This window comes from Microtus oregoni, unplaced genomic scaffold, assembly GCF_018167655.1.
Source record: "Microtus oregoni isolate MIOR12 unplaced genomic scaffold, Mior012 000015F_ref0000493, whole genome shotgun sequence".
NCBI classification, from domain to species: Eukaryota; Metazoa; Chordata; class Mammalia; order Rodentia; family Cricetidae; genus Microtus; species Microtus oregoni.
In genome coordinates this window covers 39,280,000-39,297,435 of record NW_024543074.1, presented here as the reverse complement: position 1 = coordinate 39,297,435, position 17,436 = coordinate 39,280,000, and the positions used below count along the sequence as shown (strand labels likewise).

The 17,436-nt window shown below is 49.0% G+C and overlaps 1 protein-coding gene across 1 annotated transcript; it reads right to left on the bottom strand.

Annotated features, from left to right (window-relative positions):
* Positions 1 to 1,598: 1,598 nt before the first annotated feature.
* Rnf187 (ring finger protein 187) lies at positions 1,599 to 16,884 on the bottom strand. The gene is made up of 7 exons (XM_041664433.1): positions 16,880 to 16,884; positions 14,772 to 14,903; positions 14,527 to 14,638; positions 7,441 to 8,067; positions 6,193 to 6,285; positions 3,390 to 3,614; positions 1,599 to 2,709 (listed from the first exon to the last, which is right to left on the bottom strand). Exons 1-7 carry the CDS (start codon positions 16,882 to 16,884, stop codon positions 2,707 to 2,709), a joined length of 1,197 nt encoding a protein of 398 aa, XP_041520367.1. The 3' UTR covers positions 1,599 to 2,706.
* Between the last annotated feature and the right edge of the window lie 552 nt (positions 16,885 to 17,436).

The following is a 17,436-nucleotide window of genomic DNA, read 5'->3' as shown; positions in this document are numbered from 1 at the left end:
AGGGATACCTATGAAATCAATGTAGCCTACCACCAAACCAGACTTCTCTTTGTAGACAAGTGCAAAAAGATGGCCATATCTTTACAGGCCGCATGGACACTTTAATTTAGCTGTTTTGTACTTACCATGGTACCTTGAAGCCCCACTCATGGAAAACACCCAGTTCATCTCTCTGTCTCACGGGCTCCACCCTCCATGACCTTCCACCTCCCTAGCAAAGGAACCCCAGTGGCCTGTCTTGTAATGGTGTGGGAAGCAAAGTATACACTAACTTGAGGACCTGGGAAGGGATGTCCTTGGGTCACCATGCCTCAAAATCTGTCAAATTCTTGAGAGCTGACATCCACCCAACAGTAGCGGCAGGGAGCAGAGCATGTCTTCTTTGGGATTCTGCCTTTAGGCTTCTGCTATGACACTGTGAGATCCCTCCTCCAATGGTGGCATTAGGAAGGTGAAACCTTAGGAGATAATATGGTAAAAAGGGCAGAGCTTCACAAATAGGATTAGTGCTCTATTAGGTACCCTAGAGACCTTTCATGTGTGTGCGTGTTGTTTTGTTTTTAGAGACATGGTTTCTCTGTGTAGCCCTGGCTGTCCTGGAACCCACTCTGCACAGCAGGCTGTCCTCAAACTCAAGAGATCCACTTTTCATTCTTTCTTCCCTGTGAACGCACAGGAAGGACATCTATATGAACTAGAACTAGGAAGCAGGCCTCACCAGATAAGGAATCTGCCACCAGACCTGATTCAGCTCCCTCAACAGGGCAAGAGGACAAAGCTGGCCAGTGCCAGGAGGGACCCAGAGGGATAGCAGATTCCTCTCCAGTGAGGCAGCCAGTGAAGGATCTTGTGGGTCCTGGTGCTGAGGTGCTCAGAGGTTCAAATTCTGGAGGTGACCAGGGTTCTGAAGGGCAGGGGGAAGTGTCCTATGTGGCAGTCATGAGAGCGCTGTGGACTGAACGTGTGAATTCCAGGTTACTAACCAGCAAGCAGAGCTCTGGTGCACACCTGAGGTGTGCTCAACTGAAGACTGCGGTTCACACATCGGCTGGGAGCCACAGCGTCTGAGACACGGGTGGACAGTCCACTGCCTGGCATTCTCTACCTGTCATTTGATTAGTCTAATTTCCATTTTTGTCATCAACAGAGATCACAAGTCTGTCGAAAAGGGGCACACTATTCAGGGCTACTGCTCTCACTGCCACCGGCACCTCTGCTCCTGCCTTCCTGTTCTTCCCTGGCACTCGGGAAGCTCTTCTGCCTGCAGGGAAGGTCCATCCTGGGCATCCAGTCTGTTATCTTCCAGCCCTGGAGGCTTCTGCTCACCTGGCCAGCCCTTTGGCAGGACCCGGTCAGGTGGGCTAAGCCAGAGTCCCGTGACATGATGTCTCTTGGCCCTTCTAGCCACTGGATTCTGCTTCCTGGATGCAATCCCCACAATCAACACTGGGTTCAAAGTGACACCTAACTTCTCTCCCTGACTGTCTCAGTGACGATCTGCTTATCTTGCTTTTACAAGTATCAAAGACCCTGGAAGCTGGTCAGGAGCGGAGGTTAGCCACTGTGTGGACAGAGACCGGGAGGTATGGAAACAGAGAGGCTGGAGCAAACCACTTTATTCAGCACTGAGAACCCAGCCCCCCTGGAAGTCAAGCTAGAGCCTGTCACTACACCCCAGGCCAGGGCCTCTGGGGACAGAAGGCTGCTACCCCCGAACCTACATAGGTCTGTGTCTTTGGCCCCTGGCCTGTGTCTGTCCACTCTGCTGGGTTTTGTTTCTGGGACTAGTTATCTACACACACAATGCTGCAGGCAACCACGCTACCACTACGCCACGAGTTTTGTGAAATTCACCTACTGGAGAAAATATGAGGTGAGAAAAAGCCAAAAACACAGCCAAGTAAAGAACCAGGTGGCCTGGATATGCCAACCCTGCTGCTCTTCTGCCGGGAAGAAGGTCCCTTCTACAAGAGGTGGGTAACAGTAGGGAGCACTTTGGGGATGCCAGCGACACCCAAGGGGCACAAGCCAGGACGAAAGAGGCTAAGAAAGCAAAGCAGAAGACAGCTCCCAGGATCTGGCACAGCAAGACCCAAAGGGAAGGAGCAGTCCTCCAGAGGGTGGAGAATGCTTCATTTTCTTTTTCCCAGCCATACCTCGGGGCCTCCTGCATCTCTATTCCCTGGCACTAACACAAGCTGACTATAACTGGCATGTCCCAGAGCCTTGCTGAGGGATGTCTGGTGAGTCAACCCTGTCATGGGCACCAATGGGGAAGGTGCAAGGTTTGGTTCCTGGATACTAGAGTGACATCACCACACTAGGCCCTAAGCCATAGCTAAACAAGAAGCAGGGCCTTCAGAGCTCTCCAGTGGTCTCTGGCAGGGTTGGGACACACTGGGAAAGAAATCCCAGGACTGGTCTCTACTAGGAACAGGTATAGGCCTGAGCACATTCATGCCCCAAAGAAAATTAAAAACACTGCTGAGAAATGGAACTATATGGATGATCAAAAGCGGGGCACCTCTGACACTTCATCCGGGCCGTCGTGCTGTCAGTGTTGACGGAGATGGGACCTGTCCAGGATGAAGGGTGGTACCAGGCAGAGAGGCCTGAAAGATGTAGGTAGGGGTGCCGCAGGCCAGCTGTGGAAGGTGGTTCCGTCTGCCTCATGCTCCAGGGTGCCAGCCTGCTGTGCAAGCATCATCACTGCAGGAAAAGGGAGAGACAGAGACAAAAAGGAAAGACAGTGAGACGTAGATGGGCAATACAGGGATAAAGGTGACAAGACAGAAATACACAGAAAGAGATCAAAGAGGCAGTAAGACAGACTACTGCTCCCCTGAGCACACACACCTAGAATCAAGGTGACTTGACAACCCATCTAAACTGGGTCCAAAGCCTGTGTCTCCAAGGCTGTACAGCACCCACTACCCCCAGAACTGCAGAACCCCCAAACAGCTAATGGGTATGTGGAACGGGGTATACTCAGTTACGGGTAGCTGCTGATGCCACATTGCAAGCCCAGGCTCAGACTGCCAAGTGGACTGTCAGGCCTCAGGTGTTGGCCCAACCCTTGGGGCAGAAATGAGGATGGGAGAAGACAGAAAAGGTGTCTTGGTTACTACTGCCTAGGAGTCTGAGGGATGAAAATATCCCTCCCATGTGAGAACCAGGGTCATCTCAGACCGTCCTTAACACAAAGGTCCTTCCTACCACTTTCTGAGCCACCTGCTCATGCTCATTCCCTGTCCTTCAGATCTAGACCACAGCAGGGGCAAGGTAGGCCACGGCTCCAGCCTTTCCCTAGGGTAAGCTCCTTTACTGGAGCTCTGAACTGGCCAAAGAGATGTGATGTGGAGAGGTGCTCATTCCCACCCAGGTGGTACCTGCAAAAGCATGCTAAGGCCCAGGTTACGGTGCTTCTTCTCCAGCTCTGACACAGCCTGCAGGAGGGACCGGAAGCGGTCTGCCGGGTCAGCCAGCTCATCATCCTCAGAGGTACCCTCATCTTTCTCAGCCTCCTGCAGAAAATGTTCCTCCTCTTCCACAAAGAAGGCCCGAAGCTTCCTGTAGTCAGTCAGGGCCTTCTTTCTTCGGTCCATAACATGCCCCTGCAGGGTGAGTGGGAGAAGGGTCAACAGTCCACCTTGGCTCACACCCACGGCTACTGTGTCCAAAAGAAGAGAACCCCCATCTACTCAGAAAGGAAAAAAAAAAAATCACAGATGAGGGAGGATTCTCTTGCATCATTTTCCTAAGCAAGAAGTGAAATCTCCACGTGAAAGACATCCCTGTGGCCCCTCATGGTAGTGTTAGCGTGGTCCCAGTGTGGCGAGGTGGAGCTGACAGGGTCTTAAAGAGGTGGGGATTGGTTAGGTCACTGATGTATCCATCAGCCCTCTGAAGGACTGGTGCTGGTCTCAGGCTACAGCTGGCTCCCAAGGCAGCCTTTACACAGAGAACGATCCTGGGTCCAAACACGTGCACCATGAGGTCCTCACTCGAGCAGAGAGAGTCTTGGTCTTTGACACTCAGCCCCTAGAGCCAATTACTCACCTTCCTTACAAAGTATTCAGTCCTTTGCTATGGTAACAGAGAAAGGCTCTCTCCCTGTACAAAGCAAAATGAATGGCATTCTGACTGAGGAGAGAAATGGAGGTAGAGAAGATGCTGCACAGACCTTGATAAAATAATTCTTTTCTTTTATGCCTCCCGAATTAACCACTTGTCCTCAACCTGCCATTCTCCGTCCAACCCGGTGTATTTGTTAGACTGTGACTGTTTCTTTGGGTTGTTTCATCATAAGGCCACTCATACCACTTGAACTTCTATTAAGGCAATGTTTTGTCTCCCTGCACAGTCTTGAGTGGTTCCAGGAAAAGCGTCCTCAAGTCACCAAAGTGTATTCAAGTCCCTTCTTACAAGATGGCATAGCACTGGCACATACCTATCTGCATCCGTCCATGTGCTACAGATCATCTCTAGTTGCTGACACCATACTTTCTAAAGAGTTACTCTACTATACTGTGACTAGAAAGAAGCCTGTGTACCAAGAACAACCATACAACCACAGGCCTACCGTCTACTTGTGGTGCTGTGCTTAGTGTGCTTAGCGTGCTTATATTCAGAGCCTCTCACATGCTGGACAAGCTTTCCACCAGTCATGTTCCCACTTCCCAGCAGAAGTCTGTTAAGTCCTTGGACATAGAACCCACATAACACACTGCTCAGGTTATGTGAAGACCCCACTCACGGCTTCCCAAAGATGAACTCTGGGACCAAAGTCCTGTCAGAATGCACAGCCATTTTTTCTAAGATAGCCTCTGGTAAATCCAAGAGCAAAAAAACCCATCCTGCCACCCTCAGCAACACCACTTCAAACAACAGAACTAAAGAAAAAGGCACACTCCTAACTTTACTCAAGATCTTCATCCTGGCCCAGGACCACACAACACAGGAGACAGCCACGCTCCTGAGAAAGAATGGTTTTTCTGAAAAAGCTGTAAATGCTAACCAGCTAACTGCTTTCTGGCTAAGCTCCTCCCTCTGATTGCAAGATCCTCATCCTTGTATTAAAACCTCTCTGTGCTAGAACTTGTCCTTGGAATGACTGTGAGTTCCTAGGAATCTGTACAACCTCAGAGCCTTCCAGTTTTTGTGAGGGGCAGAGCAGACAGCTTCAGCTTTGAGGTGCAGGCTACCCGAGAGCTCCAGGCCTTCTGTAAGTCTACAAAAACACTTTGGTTTTATGTTTTTAAAAAAACAGAGGGGAGGATATGGAAACTAAAGACATCAATATATCCAAGGAAAGGTCACCAGAGTTTAAATCAATGTTTGATTTTGTTGACAAAGAACCTTTAAAAAACTATAACTTGGGGGGCTGGGGAGAAGGTGCAGAGGTTAAGAGCATCAACTGTACTTCCCAGCATTGACTGTTCTTCCTAGAGGTCCTCAGTTCAGTTCCCAACAAATACACGGCAGCTCACAACCATCTATAGTGAGATATGTTGTCCTCCACTGCCGTGCAGGCAGAACACTGTACACATCAAAAATAAATAAACCTTTTTTTTTTTAAATCTATACCATGTTGTCACTTTGGTTTTGAATGTCATGGAAGGCACTAGAGGATGGCAAGCTGGTCAGTACCATCTTTTTGTGTCCCTCCCCTCAATCCCTGTGCTGAAACCTCCAGGTGATGGGGTTAAAAGTGGTGGGTCTTTGGGAGGTAGTCAGTCCTACCAAAGTAGAGGTACGACTCGTGCCCTAGTAAAAGGGACCCCCAGAGAACTCCTGCCCCGCCCTCCAGGTGATGATATAGTAAGAAAGGCCACCAGAAACTAGCCCTGACCAGATATGGACTTGCCATGGCTTGCCTGTGGACTTCCAGCCTCCAGAGGAGTAACTGTCTATGGTTTTGTATGACAGCCAGAAAACAGCAAGTTCCACTGGGGTGGGTCAGAATCAAGAGTACTAAGTGTCCTGTGCAGAAAAGGAAGCCGAACCTTACAAACCACCCTCACGTAAAGAACAAGAAGGAAAAGAGGTTCTCTGCTGACTTCTGGCTAGACTGTGTCCTAGGAGAGTACCCTGGCATTCAGTAAGTCCACACAGAAGCCCCTCCTCCGAAGAGCCAGGCAAACAGCAGTTCAGTTTGGTTGCCCTGCCCCATATCCAGGAGATCCCACTTGCCTTCCACACAGCAGCCGCTGATTCTGCCTGACCATGCAGGTCCCGGGCATCATTTAAGTCCTTCCTCATGATTTCCACGGACCCCTTGTTCTCCTGGGAGAGAAAAACTGGTTATAGACTGGAAAGGACTTGGACACCCAGGTCAACAGTCCAGACCTTGGCTGCTGGAGATTGTTTGTTTAAAGGGGTCTCCTGCGCTTCCCTCTTTGTCTGAACTAGGCACACAGCAGACAATTCCAGGTTTCCTTTTAAGTAGGTCCCCTTTTGTGTCAGCTTGATCAGGAACAATGGCGTTCCTGAATGTACCCTACTTAGTCTCTGTGGAGATTGCTGGCTTAGGAAAGGGTCAACAAACCGCAAGACAACCCTAGCAGCACGTTCTGGCAGAGTGCCTACCCCAGGTTGGGACCCGGATGTAACTGACTGGCCTCCACCTCAACACTGTGCATCAATTAGTGACTAATCCTATTCTGGGGTTCACGGTGCATCATTCCAGAACACAAGGCTAACAGCACCCTCAAACACACTAAGCTAGTGGTTTCTCCTACGGGGCAGAGACCAGGCATCGCTGTTTTCCTACCTGGCTACCGTGGGCCAGGGATGATACTCCGGACTCCTGGGCTCCAGCTTTGCCCAGATCATAATGGGCGGTTTCTACCCAATAGCAAGAGCCACATGCAATGACCAAGAGAGCTCAGCAGAGAAGGTTCCAGAATGAGGTGGATTGGCAGTCCCTCAGAGGGTTGCAAGCAGTAACTGGCAGACATAAGTCCACACTCAGGTAACCAGCAAGTAGATGGGCGGGGCTTGCCTCAATGAGGTCACACCCGGATTGGAGGAGGGAGAGGCCTTGGGGAATGGGAAGTGGGACTTGAGAGGAAATGGGGGAGAGATTGGGGAGGGGGGGGGGGGGAATGTCTAAAGGCGGTATAGAGATAAGGAACAGGTAGACCAGAGACCTGGAGCAGAAGAGCATGCTCTAGAGATGAGAGATTGAGGATCACAGCAGGGTCCGGGAGAGAGATAACAGAGATCAGGGAGGACAGAACTCACGGACTCGACGATTCAAGAACACTAGGCACGGCAGGGGTAGGGAATGTGCAGGGCTGATCGGAGACTCGGGGTGGGGAGAATGCTGGACACCCATGGCATGCGGGAGAGGGAAGAGGTCAGCGCACAGATCGAGAGAGACTGACTCCAGGTGAGTAAGGCACAAAGGTGGGCAGGGTGCGGGGTGGCCTCGCGCACCTTGCCGCGCAGCGCCTTCCTCCAGCGCGGCTCCCACTCGGGCGGCTCCGGGCCCGCGGCCATGCGGCAGGCGGAGCATAGCGGATCTCCGTCTGCACGGCACAGCAGCTGCAGCGCGGCCTCGCTGGCAGGGCCGTCGCGTGCCGGCGCCGCGGCTGCCTCCTCGAGGGCCAGGAGGCGGCGGCTGAGTGGAGGGCGACTGGGCTCCACGGCGCGCTGCCAGCAGTCGTCGGCACACTCGGGGCACGGGAAGGGCCCATCCTCTTCGGCCCAGAAGCGCACCACGCACGCCCGGCAGAAACGGTGGCCGCAGTCGGCGCGCACCGGCTCGCGGGGCGCGCGCTGGCACAAGGCGCAGACGGCCTCAGCGGGACCCGCGGGGAGCGCCAGGGCTGCGGGCGGCGGCGCCAACCGGGACGCAGGCGGAGAGGGCGCAAAAAGGCCGGGAATCGGCCGGAGAGCGAGATGGACAAGCCTCAGCCGACGACTCGGACCCGGACTGCGCCAACGCCGGGAACGCGCGCGCGGGGCGGGGTTCGGGCTGCCGTGCGCTCTGACGTCCAGGTCCTGGCAGCTGCGCGTTCTTCCAGCCAGGTCCTGGCAGCTGCGCGCTCCTCCTGCTAGGTCCTAGCAGCTGTACTCTCTCCGTTCGGGTCCCAATAGTCGCCCATCGCCCCGCCCCTCCCAGGTCGGAGCAGCTGCGCACTCCTCCACCCTGGTGCTGGTAGTTGCACCTCTTTGTCCTGATGGTGTCAGTCGTGGGCTCCAAACCCAGATCCTGACAGGTGTCCTACAAGATTATTCGTCCTCCAGGGTGCTGCCTTAATATCATAGATAGTTGCCCATCTCCCGTAGATAACTTGGGAGGTGGTCTGTCCGGGGAGGCTTTACAGTTCCTGAAATTCAGGGTGACTGAAGGTTTGGGTAACTTACCTCTATGCCTTCAACCCAGAAGCGGCATAAGACAGGTTAGGAGGTAGACAGAAACTCCTAAAATGATTAACATGCCTACGTAGTCAAGTAGGAATCTGACCAGGCTAACGAAGACAGCGACAGCGTGAAGGTGGAAATACCAGGTGCTTTGACCTTGCCGGCCCAGATGAGGAGTCGGGCTCCATCCTTTCACATGCGGACAGTTCCCCCTCTACTTTTCCTTGACGTGCGCATCCTCCAGTCACCACAGCACGAGCCAAATAAACTTCTTTATTTTCGTTACTCAGCCTCAGATATTTTGTTATAACAGCCCAAAATGATCTGAGAAATGAAGATATGGGATGATGCTCAAATCCAGGGTTCATCTGAAAAATGTGAAATTAAGCACCAGTGCAATGCCATTCTGAGCCTTAGTCACACACGAAGTGTCACATTTCACTTTTGCCAAGTCGTGGAGATGATGGATGCCCCCTCAGTGCCAGGGACCTGGGCTAACCATTCTGGAGTCACTCCTGCAGTACAGGTCGAGCCAAGCAGAGACACCTTTAAGCCCATGAACTCCATGTCTAGGTGTCCAAAAGAACTCGTGCTAATGATTGTGTTCTTACCAGCCTCCAAGGGGGGTGGGATGTGGCAGCATGTTAGAAGGCAAGGATGCATCATGGGAAAGTGAAGAAGGGACATGCAAGTTCACACACCACAGAAGCAAGCCTTGGACAATGCCAAAATATAGACAGTATATGTATAGTAAAAAAGACAAGAAATTGCATGGTAAGTGTACTGTTCAGGGTTCTCTAGAGAAACAGAACTGAAGCACAATTCATAAGAACTCAGTGAGAGAAATTGGGGTTCAACCTGAAAACTTGAAAAGCAAAGCAGCCAGCCACTGACTCTTACCTCTACCTCAGTCCGAAATGGTGATCCTGCCTCCAGGAATCTCAGAATGAGACTGATAGCTGTCTCCTCCCATTTTATAATCCTCTCTAGTTCTGGGATTAAAAGTGTGCACCACTGGGATTAAAGGCATGCACCGCCCGGTTTCTATGGCAACTAGTGTGTGGCTACTGGGATTAAAGGTCTGTAAGCCTGATCTGTAAGGCTGACCAGTGGGGCTGTTTTATCTTCAGGCAAGATCTGAATTTGGGGTGGTTTTCCCAGCTCAAATGATTCAGTCAAGAAAAAAAAAATCTCCCCTAGGTGTACCAAGCCCCTTGGGTTTCAGTTAACTCCAGACGTGGTCACTTTGACAACCAAGAACAATCATCAGACACGTACATGGTATTCATGTAATCCAAAAATGCTCAATATGTATACAGAACAATATCAAATTTTGCAAGAATGCACTCCAAAGAATATTGTCTAAGAAGGTGTAGTCAGCTATCCACAACTCAGGACCCTGCTTCAGTTGAGATTAAAAATGTATTGTAAATGCGATGCTGCCGTTTATATGTACTGAACACTACTACAGCAGCCACATCTGTACAGCCCTGTTCATTTCCTAAACAATAGAAAAATATGCATATCCCATTCATAGCCTGTTGGGTGTCATGGGTCATCTGGAAAATTTTAAATTAAATACAAGTTTGCATGCAAACCTTATGACGTGTGCATGCCAACGTTTAGCTGGATATAGTGGTGCACGCTTTACCCCCAGCACCCAGGAGTCATAGCAGGCAGAACTCTGTGAGTTTCAGGCAAATTTGGGCTACACAGTGAGTTCCAGGCCAGCCAGAACTACATAATGAGACCTTGTCACAAAAAAAGTGGTGAGCGTGTGAGCGCGCGTGCGCGTCTGTGTTGCGTGTGTGTATGAAACAGAGTGAGATTTTGTCTAAGAAATTTGTATGTCCTTAAGTGTTGTTAGCCTCGTAGGTTTAGAGCCAACCTCTTCAACAGATATGATATGAATGTGTGTGTATATCATATATATATATGTTATTCAAATTTGAAAATATTTTTGCTTCAGTTTAAAAAATCTAATTGGGACCAGCAAAACAGCCCAGTGGGTGCAATCCTGGAGACCTGAGTTTGATCTCTGAAACCTAGGTAGAGGTGGAAGGAAAAAATTAACTTTACAAAACTGTCCTCTGACCCTCACACAAGCACAGTGACATGGATGCACACACACATCACACACTAATTAATAATAATAATAAATTTTACAAGATTAAATGTTTTAATCAGTTTTATTTGGGCACTTCTACATTCTTCTAACTGACCATGGCCATATCCAACATGGTTCTCAAATTGTTGCTGAGGTCTGGTGCTCAAACTCGGGGCCTTATGCATCCTAGACAATGGCCCAGTTTATAATCCCGGCATTTGGGAGATGAAGACAAGGAAATTGTGAACTCGAGGTCAGTTTGACCTACATAGCAAAGCCCTGGCTTAAAAAGCAAAACCAAATCCAACAAAACAACAAAAGCACAGCAGTAATGGAAGCCGTGAAGGAGAGGTGGGGAAACCTACACTATAATCTGAAAGCTGGGACAGCACATGGGCACCCTGGACACTGCCCATACGCAGCACCCTGCAAACCCAGGCGGCACAGCCATGGCCAAGGTGTGGCTGGAAGTGGAAGAAACAGATAGCAAAGTGAATGACTAAGCATGAAGGAGGTGCCCTTCAGAAGCTTCAGTTGTGGGGATCAAATGAAGAGCCTTGTATAGACTAGGGCAAGCCCCCATCACTGAAATACATCCTAGCCTAGGAGCCACCTTTTGTGTTCAATTGTTTCTGTAGGATAATCATTGAAGACTGTTTTATCCTTTGGACTTAAAAATCGCAGCAACTCTCTTGAGAAGTCCACACTCCCTCAAGGGCGTGGGTTACTGTTCTTTAGTTCTTTACTTAAGCCTCTCTCCCTTTTTTAAATTGTTTAAATTTTAAAATAGTTACTTTTATGTGTTTGAGTATTTTGCCTGCAGGATGCATGCACACTACTTGAGAACATGTACCCAAAAATACCAGAAGAGGTGTCAGGACTAGACTTATAGACGGACATGAGCTGCCCTGAACATGTTGAGAACTGACCTCGGGTCCCCTACAACAAATTCAAGTGTTCTTAACCTCTGAGCCATCTCTTTGGCTTCCTCTCTACTCTTTAATGCCTGTGCTTAAATCTATACTCGAACCTTTTCTTTTAAAATTTTGTATTTATTTTTATGTGTATGTATGTATGTATGCATGCGTGTGTGCGTGCATGTATGTGTGTGTGTCTACACATGTTGGTAGGAACCTGTAGAGATCAGAAAAGGGCATTGGACACCATGGAACAGCGTTACAGGAGGTGGTGAGCCACTCAGCATGGGCCCTGAATATCCACCCTTAGTCCTCTGCAAGAGCTGCGTAAGTGCTGAGCCATCTCTCCAGTCCCAAAACTGTTTATAAAAATATAACTCTGCTTCAAAGAAAATTGCATCCGACCAGTTACCTAATAACTACTACCTTTTTAAATATTTTAGATGCAAAAAAACCAAATATTTCAGATGTTTAAAATTCATTAAATTATATGATACTAAAAATTCAACTATACCTGTGGCGTTCACAACTATAAACTACCAACAACAACAATAGCGTAATAATAATAATCATGTGAATAGTTTGAGTTACTCCATATCTTTCTGAAACAATTCTCTCCAACTGACTAAAGCAAACTGGGGTTTTGTTTCTAGGACTCTGAGCAGATGAATGGTAGGAGACGAAAAATGACTGGATTATGGGGCTCTGAAGTGAATGAGTGATTAACTATCAAGAGGGTAGGTATAGAGCCCTGATGTTAATGATTAGACGGACGCTGAAGTGGGGGATAGAGCCTCGCAGGGATGAGAGACGGGGAATTAAAGTGGGTTGGATGATAAGGAAGTGAATGGATGGTAGGTCCCTATCCATTTACCTTACAATCAGAATAAAAGTAACCAGTTTGGTACAGTTCTCTATGGCTGTAATGGTAAAAACTGAAATAGCAACCGAAAAGGAGATTCTCTAAAGAGGAGTATTTGGAAGAGCAAGGCATCACGAAGGGAACACATGCCATTGTAAACGAGGAGACTGAAGCAAGTACATTTTAAAAAGGGAGAGGAAGATCTCATCAGATGGCCCAAAACTGTCTTTGAGGACAGTTGTGGGAGATAACCCCTGCAAGACCCTCTGTGCAGTGCAGTACCCTCTGTGTGGCGGCAGTACCCTCTGTGTGGCGGGAGTACCCTCTATGCAGTGGCAGTACCCTCTGTGTGGCGGGAGTACCCTCTATGCAGTGGCAGTACCCTCTGTGTGGTGCAGTAGAGTACCCTCTATGCAGTGGCAGTACCCTCTGTGTGGTGCAGTACCCTCTGTGTGGTGCAGTAGCCTCTGTGTGGTGCAGTAGCCTCTGTGTGGCAGCAGTACCCTCTGTGTGATGGCAGGACCCGCTGTGTGGTGCAGTAGCCTCTGTGTGGCGGGAGTACCCTCTATGCAGTGGCAGTACCCTCTGTGTGGTGCAGTAGCCTCTGTGTGGTGGCAGGACCCTCTCTGCAGGGCTGTCCTCCTGGTGGAGTCTTTTGAGATAGTCCTCACCTGGCACACCTGCTCCACAATTATATATTTTTGGTTAGGGCTGAACAAAGGCATGGTGTGACTTCCCAAGATGTGAAGAAATGTCTATTTGTCCAATCAAGACACTACAATATAGAAGAAATAATTCCTCCAGGTTCACATTAGTGAGCCAATAAGTTTACTGGAATTACTGACAGGTCTTGGGAAGGGGTTACGTAGAGGATCATGGGTGAATCCGCAGTTATCAAAAAGTTCCAACTCAGCATGGATGATAACTCAGGAGAGCTCCATCATGGGTGTTCCCGCCTCCAGCCAGCCTTCCAATCCCTGTTTACTCCAGTAGGAACCCCAAGGAGGTTATGCAATTATCCTCCTTCCTATGGGGGAATATAACAGCCCCATTACCGATACTGTAAATCTAGAGTCGTTCATCCTTCGGGTGTCCACAGCGTGTCTACTCCATGATGACCCATGGTCATGTCAGGGCTAGAGGAGACCCTGTCCCGACAACAAAGACCAGCTCCAGTTTCGCTTCTGACAGCTTTCCCTGTGTCTTCCGTCTTCTGCTTTGTTGGCACTTCCATGCCTGAATTTAAAAGTAAAATTCTTGTCTAAGCTAAGGAGGCAAAGCCCAAGTGGGGAGTAGCAAAGCACCTTGACTGCAGGATTGGAACATGGGTGGAGTACTTGGTGCCCTGTGACAGCAGAGAGAAGTGACTGAGAAATCAAACCCGCAAGCAAGGAGACTACCAGAGCAAGATGGAAGCTCCCAGGCACTGTTTTGTGCAGCTGTGACTGAATACCATAGGCTGCATAATTTATAGAGAAAAGCTTATCTGGGTTCCCAAAGCTGAAGAGCTGCATCTGCTGACAGCCTTCTAGCTGTGGGAATTCTCCAGAATAAAGACGTTCAGAGCACCATCATAGGTGAGACAGAGCCAGGGGCGGCAGGTTACAAAAAAAACCAAACAAAAACAAAACAGCGAGAACCCAGCCAGAGGCCCAGGACGATTTCAATGGTTGCATTCAATGCACTCTCCTAACGACAAGAGTCGAGAGCTGCATCGCCTGTATGCAGCTCCACCGCCTTTCCTAAACGGCCCTTTATTCCTTTATTCCGAGGCTCGGCTGAGGCCTTCAGAGCAGGCCAGCTCCTCCTGGTGAGGAATTTGCTGTATTTCGTGAGCGTTTGTACCTTCATATTTTCTCCCTTGTTCTCAGATATTTCGATGATTTCCTTGGATAAGTGTGCTCTGGGAGCCGGGTGGGGGTGGGTAGGGAAGCTGGGGCCGGGCAGGCACTGGTGTTTCCTGGGGAAGGTCTGGGATGTGACCTGCAGCTCGCTTAAGGCTGCATTTCTTCCTGATTCTCTCACCCATCTCCAGGTCCAGCTCCCTCGCCCCACCCCACTCCCAGCGGTTCTGTAGCGCCACCGCGGCTCCTCTACCCCTCCTCCTGCCCCTTCTTTCTGCGCGAAAGCCACCGGTCTTGAGGAAATACATACTCTTATAAAGTCCGAGTCGGGTCGAGTAAACAGTTCCCTTTCAGCAGTCCCTAAGACTGTGCTCAGGTGGAGAAGCATGAATTACTTAAGGGCGCCAGGAGGAGGTGGTCACTTACATCGAAGAAAATTTCGCCAGAGCCCACGCGGCTGGAGCAGCTAGTCTGGTGCACAAAGACACAAAACGTAGGGTACACGCGGCTCTCAGATGGTAGCCCGGCTTTTCTCAGGCTGAGTGGATTGGTTGCCAAGATTTACCTCAATAGCTCCCATCGTCGATAATTCGCTTTTTCTTTTGCTGATATAAGGAGTAATGGTCCACAGAAGGCCCTTCAGCAAACAGGCAAGGAACAGGCCAGCTTACCTCCTCACGTAGGAGAAAACAGCGCCCTTAACCAAAGGACTCTTCAGCGCCCCGGCCCCCACTGCACCAGAGATGTCATTGGAGTCAGGGTAACGGTGGGAAGGCCTTTGTCCGAACGATGCCAGCTGGAAACTGCAGAGGACAAAAGATGCCTAAACGCCATTCCTACGTTTACAAGAAACCGTGTCTCGAAAACACAAAACGAAAGAAGCAAACAAAAGACACAAATGAGAAGGAATGTGTAAGATATTTTTAAACGATAACCTTTGACCAAATCTACCAATAAGCAAAAGGGGCAGCAGTCTGGGATTGGACAGGCACTTGTTGGGAAAATATCCATATAGAAGTAATGCGTGTCTGCATGTGCGCACTCTCTCGCACACGTGTGTATGTGCATGTGTGTGTGTGTCTGCACATGTGTTGCTGGGCCCTGAGGCATATTAATATTAAACTCAGACTGTATCTAACTAACCTATGACCCCCAGTCCCTTAGAGAGACTTTAGCATTTCTGTGAGTTTAAAAGGTCGTGGTTCTGGAGCCTTGGGATGGAATACTCTGCCATTCGACAGTAAGCCACCTTTCCCTCCCAGCCTCCCAGCTTTGTCCCTCCACAGCTCCCTCGAGTCTGTGAAGATTGACAGGAGTTGTTTTCACTCTCACAACTTTGATACTTTACACCATACCAGACCCATTGGGTATGTTTTTATAATAGTAAATGAACTGGAAAACAGGAAGATCTTTTATTCAGGATCAGCCGCCATAGGTGAGTCTCCACTGCAACGTGGTCTCAGAGAGAGAGAGGGGGGGGGGGGTTCGTCTATCAGCAGCACACTGCCAAGGGGGACTGAAAGGGACTAAGATGTTGATGTCACGGGGAGGAGCACTTCATGCAGTTGTTCTTAGTAAGTTTGGTTTAATATTATTTTCACTTGTCATTAAATAGCCATAAGACAATGTAATGAGCCAGCTGTGGTAGCTGTTATCTTAACCCGCTGGAGATAACAGTAAGGCCATCAGGAATTCAGGGCTGGATGAGCTTCCTGAGGCCTTGTCTTGACGATAACAAACCCCACTGTAAAAGTAGCTGCGATTTATTTTACTATGCCTCTTAACATCTGCGGTGGGGCCTCATCACTTCTACATTTTTTTTTACACGTGCTATCTATGAAAGCGAATGTTGATTTTTGCTTGCAAGCATAGTTGTCACTTTGGGAGACTGCACTGGACAGTGGTCTTCCTGGCACACTGTAGAAAATTGTGGTCCATATTCCCAGCTTTCCTCCTTTGTGTATGGCAGTGTTCTTGCTTGAACTATGCAGCTTCACCCACCAGAATCTCAGTCGGTGAAACATTTGTCCTTGTATTAATGAGCATCTGTTTGGTATTAGCATGATACATCAAGAGCAGTAGTTATTCTTCAAGATTCTCTTTCCTATTCCTATCCTTAAACATTTGTAAATGTTCTCTAGTTTATATAGATATTTCTAATATTCACCTTTTGACTCTTGGTAGCTGCAAGTAATTTTAACCCAAGGTTCATTTACATTGTGTGTATAGGAGGGTTAACACTCAAAATATATTTTTCCCTAAGTGATTTTTGTTTGTTTTTGTTTTTCAAGACAGGGCTTCTGTGTGCAGCCCTGGCTGTCCTGGAACTTGTTCTGCAGACCAGGCTGGCATCGAACTCAAAGATCTACTTCCTTCTGCCTCCTGAGTGCAGGGATTAAAGGCGTGTACCATCACCTCTAGGCTTTAGGTGATTTTTTTTTTTACACAATTACTTTTTTCTCATGCTGATAACTAAAACACGGCTCCCTACCCCTGAAGTCTTCCAATATCAAGGCACCCAATGCCCCAGCAGCCAGCTGAATGGGCTTCCAGGTCTGTTCTTTCACCAAGCATTGGCTGGGCGTCTGATGGATACCATGTTGTCTTTCGCCCTGTAGGCACTGGAAAAACAGCCACATCTCTGCGTGAGGAATTACAGTTCGCTCTGTGTTTTGGTGGGAGATAGAAAGGATGTGTGTTGATGTAAAAGAAGCTCACAAGAATTAGACACTAGCTTGTGCAGGGCCCCTTTCCAGGCTGCTCACCCATATGAACTCACCGCATCCAACAGGCATTATGCCACCATCACATGAAGAAATGGAGGTGCGAACGAAGTAGATTACTTACCCCAGGAATGGCAGGTAATTGGCCTTCAGACCAGGATTCCTCAACTGTAGTATGCAGATGATGACCCAGTGTGTATGAGGCAGGGAATTAGCGGTCGGCTTTTCTAAAGCCAGCTCTCCAAGTGATGCTGAAATGTGAACGATGTAAACATACAGCCTTTTTATTTTTCTCTCAGCACCGTGTGTGTGTGCGTGTTTAGGTGCGTGCGCACAAACCGTTATGAGAGGCGTAACTTCTATAACCTGCTGCATCCTGTAAATACGGAACCCATCAATAAGATTACACCAGCCTTCGCTCCAGCTCCTGGCATTATGGACGTCCCAAAAAACCCCTTCTCCAGATGAAAATCTACCCTGCCACACACTCGCAGTGAAACTACATTAGTATGTTTTCTGATTTCCCGTGAACTGTTGAACTTCGCTCAAGGATTCTTATAGAAATGTGTTTTTGCTTTTGTTTCCCCTGGAGGGGGACGATGATGTGATAAAT

Excerpts from the sequence above, each read along its gene's own strand:
- Rnf187 (XM_041664433.1), bottom strand. Across the intron at positions 14,639-14,771 it reads GTTTTCTCCTACGTGAGGAG|CCTGAGAAAAGCCGGGCTAC; the intron begins GTAAGCTGGCCT and ends CAATCCACTCAG. Across the intron at positions 8,068-14,526 it reads CTGGCGAAATTTTCTTCGAT|GACCTAGCAGGAGGAGCGCG; the intron begins GTAAGTGACCAC and ends TACAGCTGCTAG.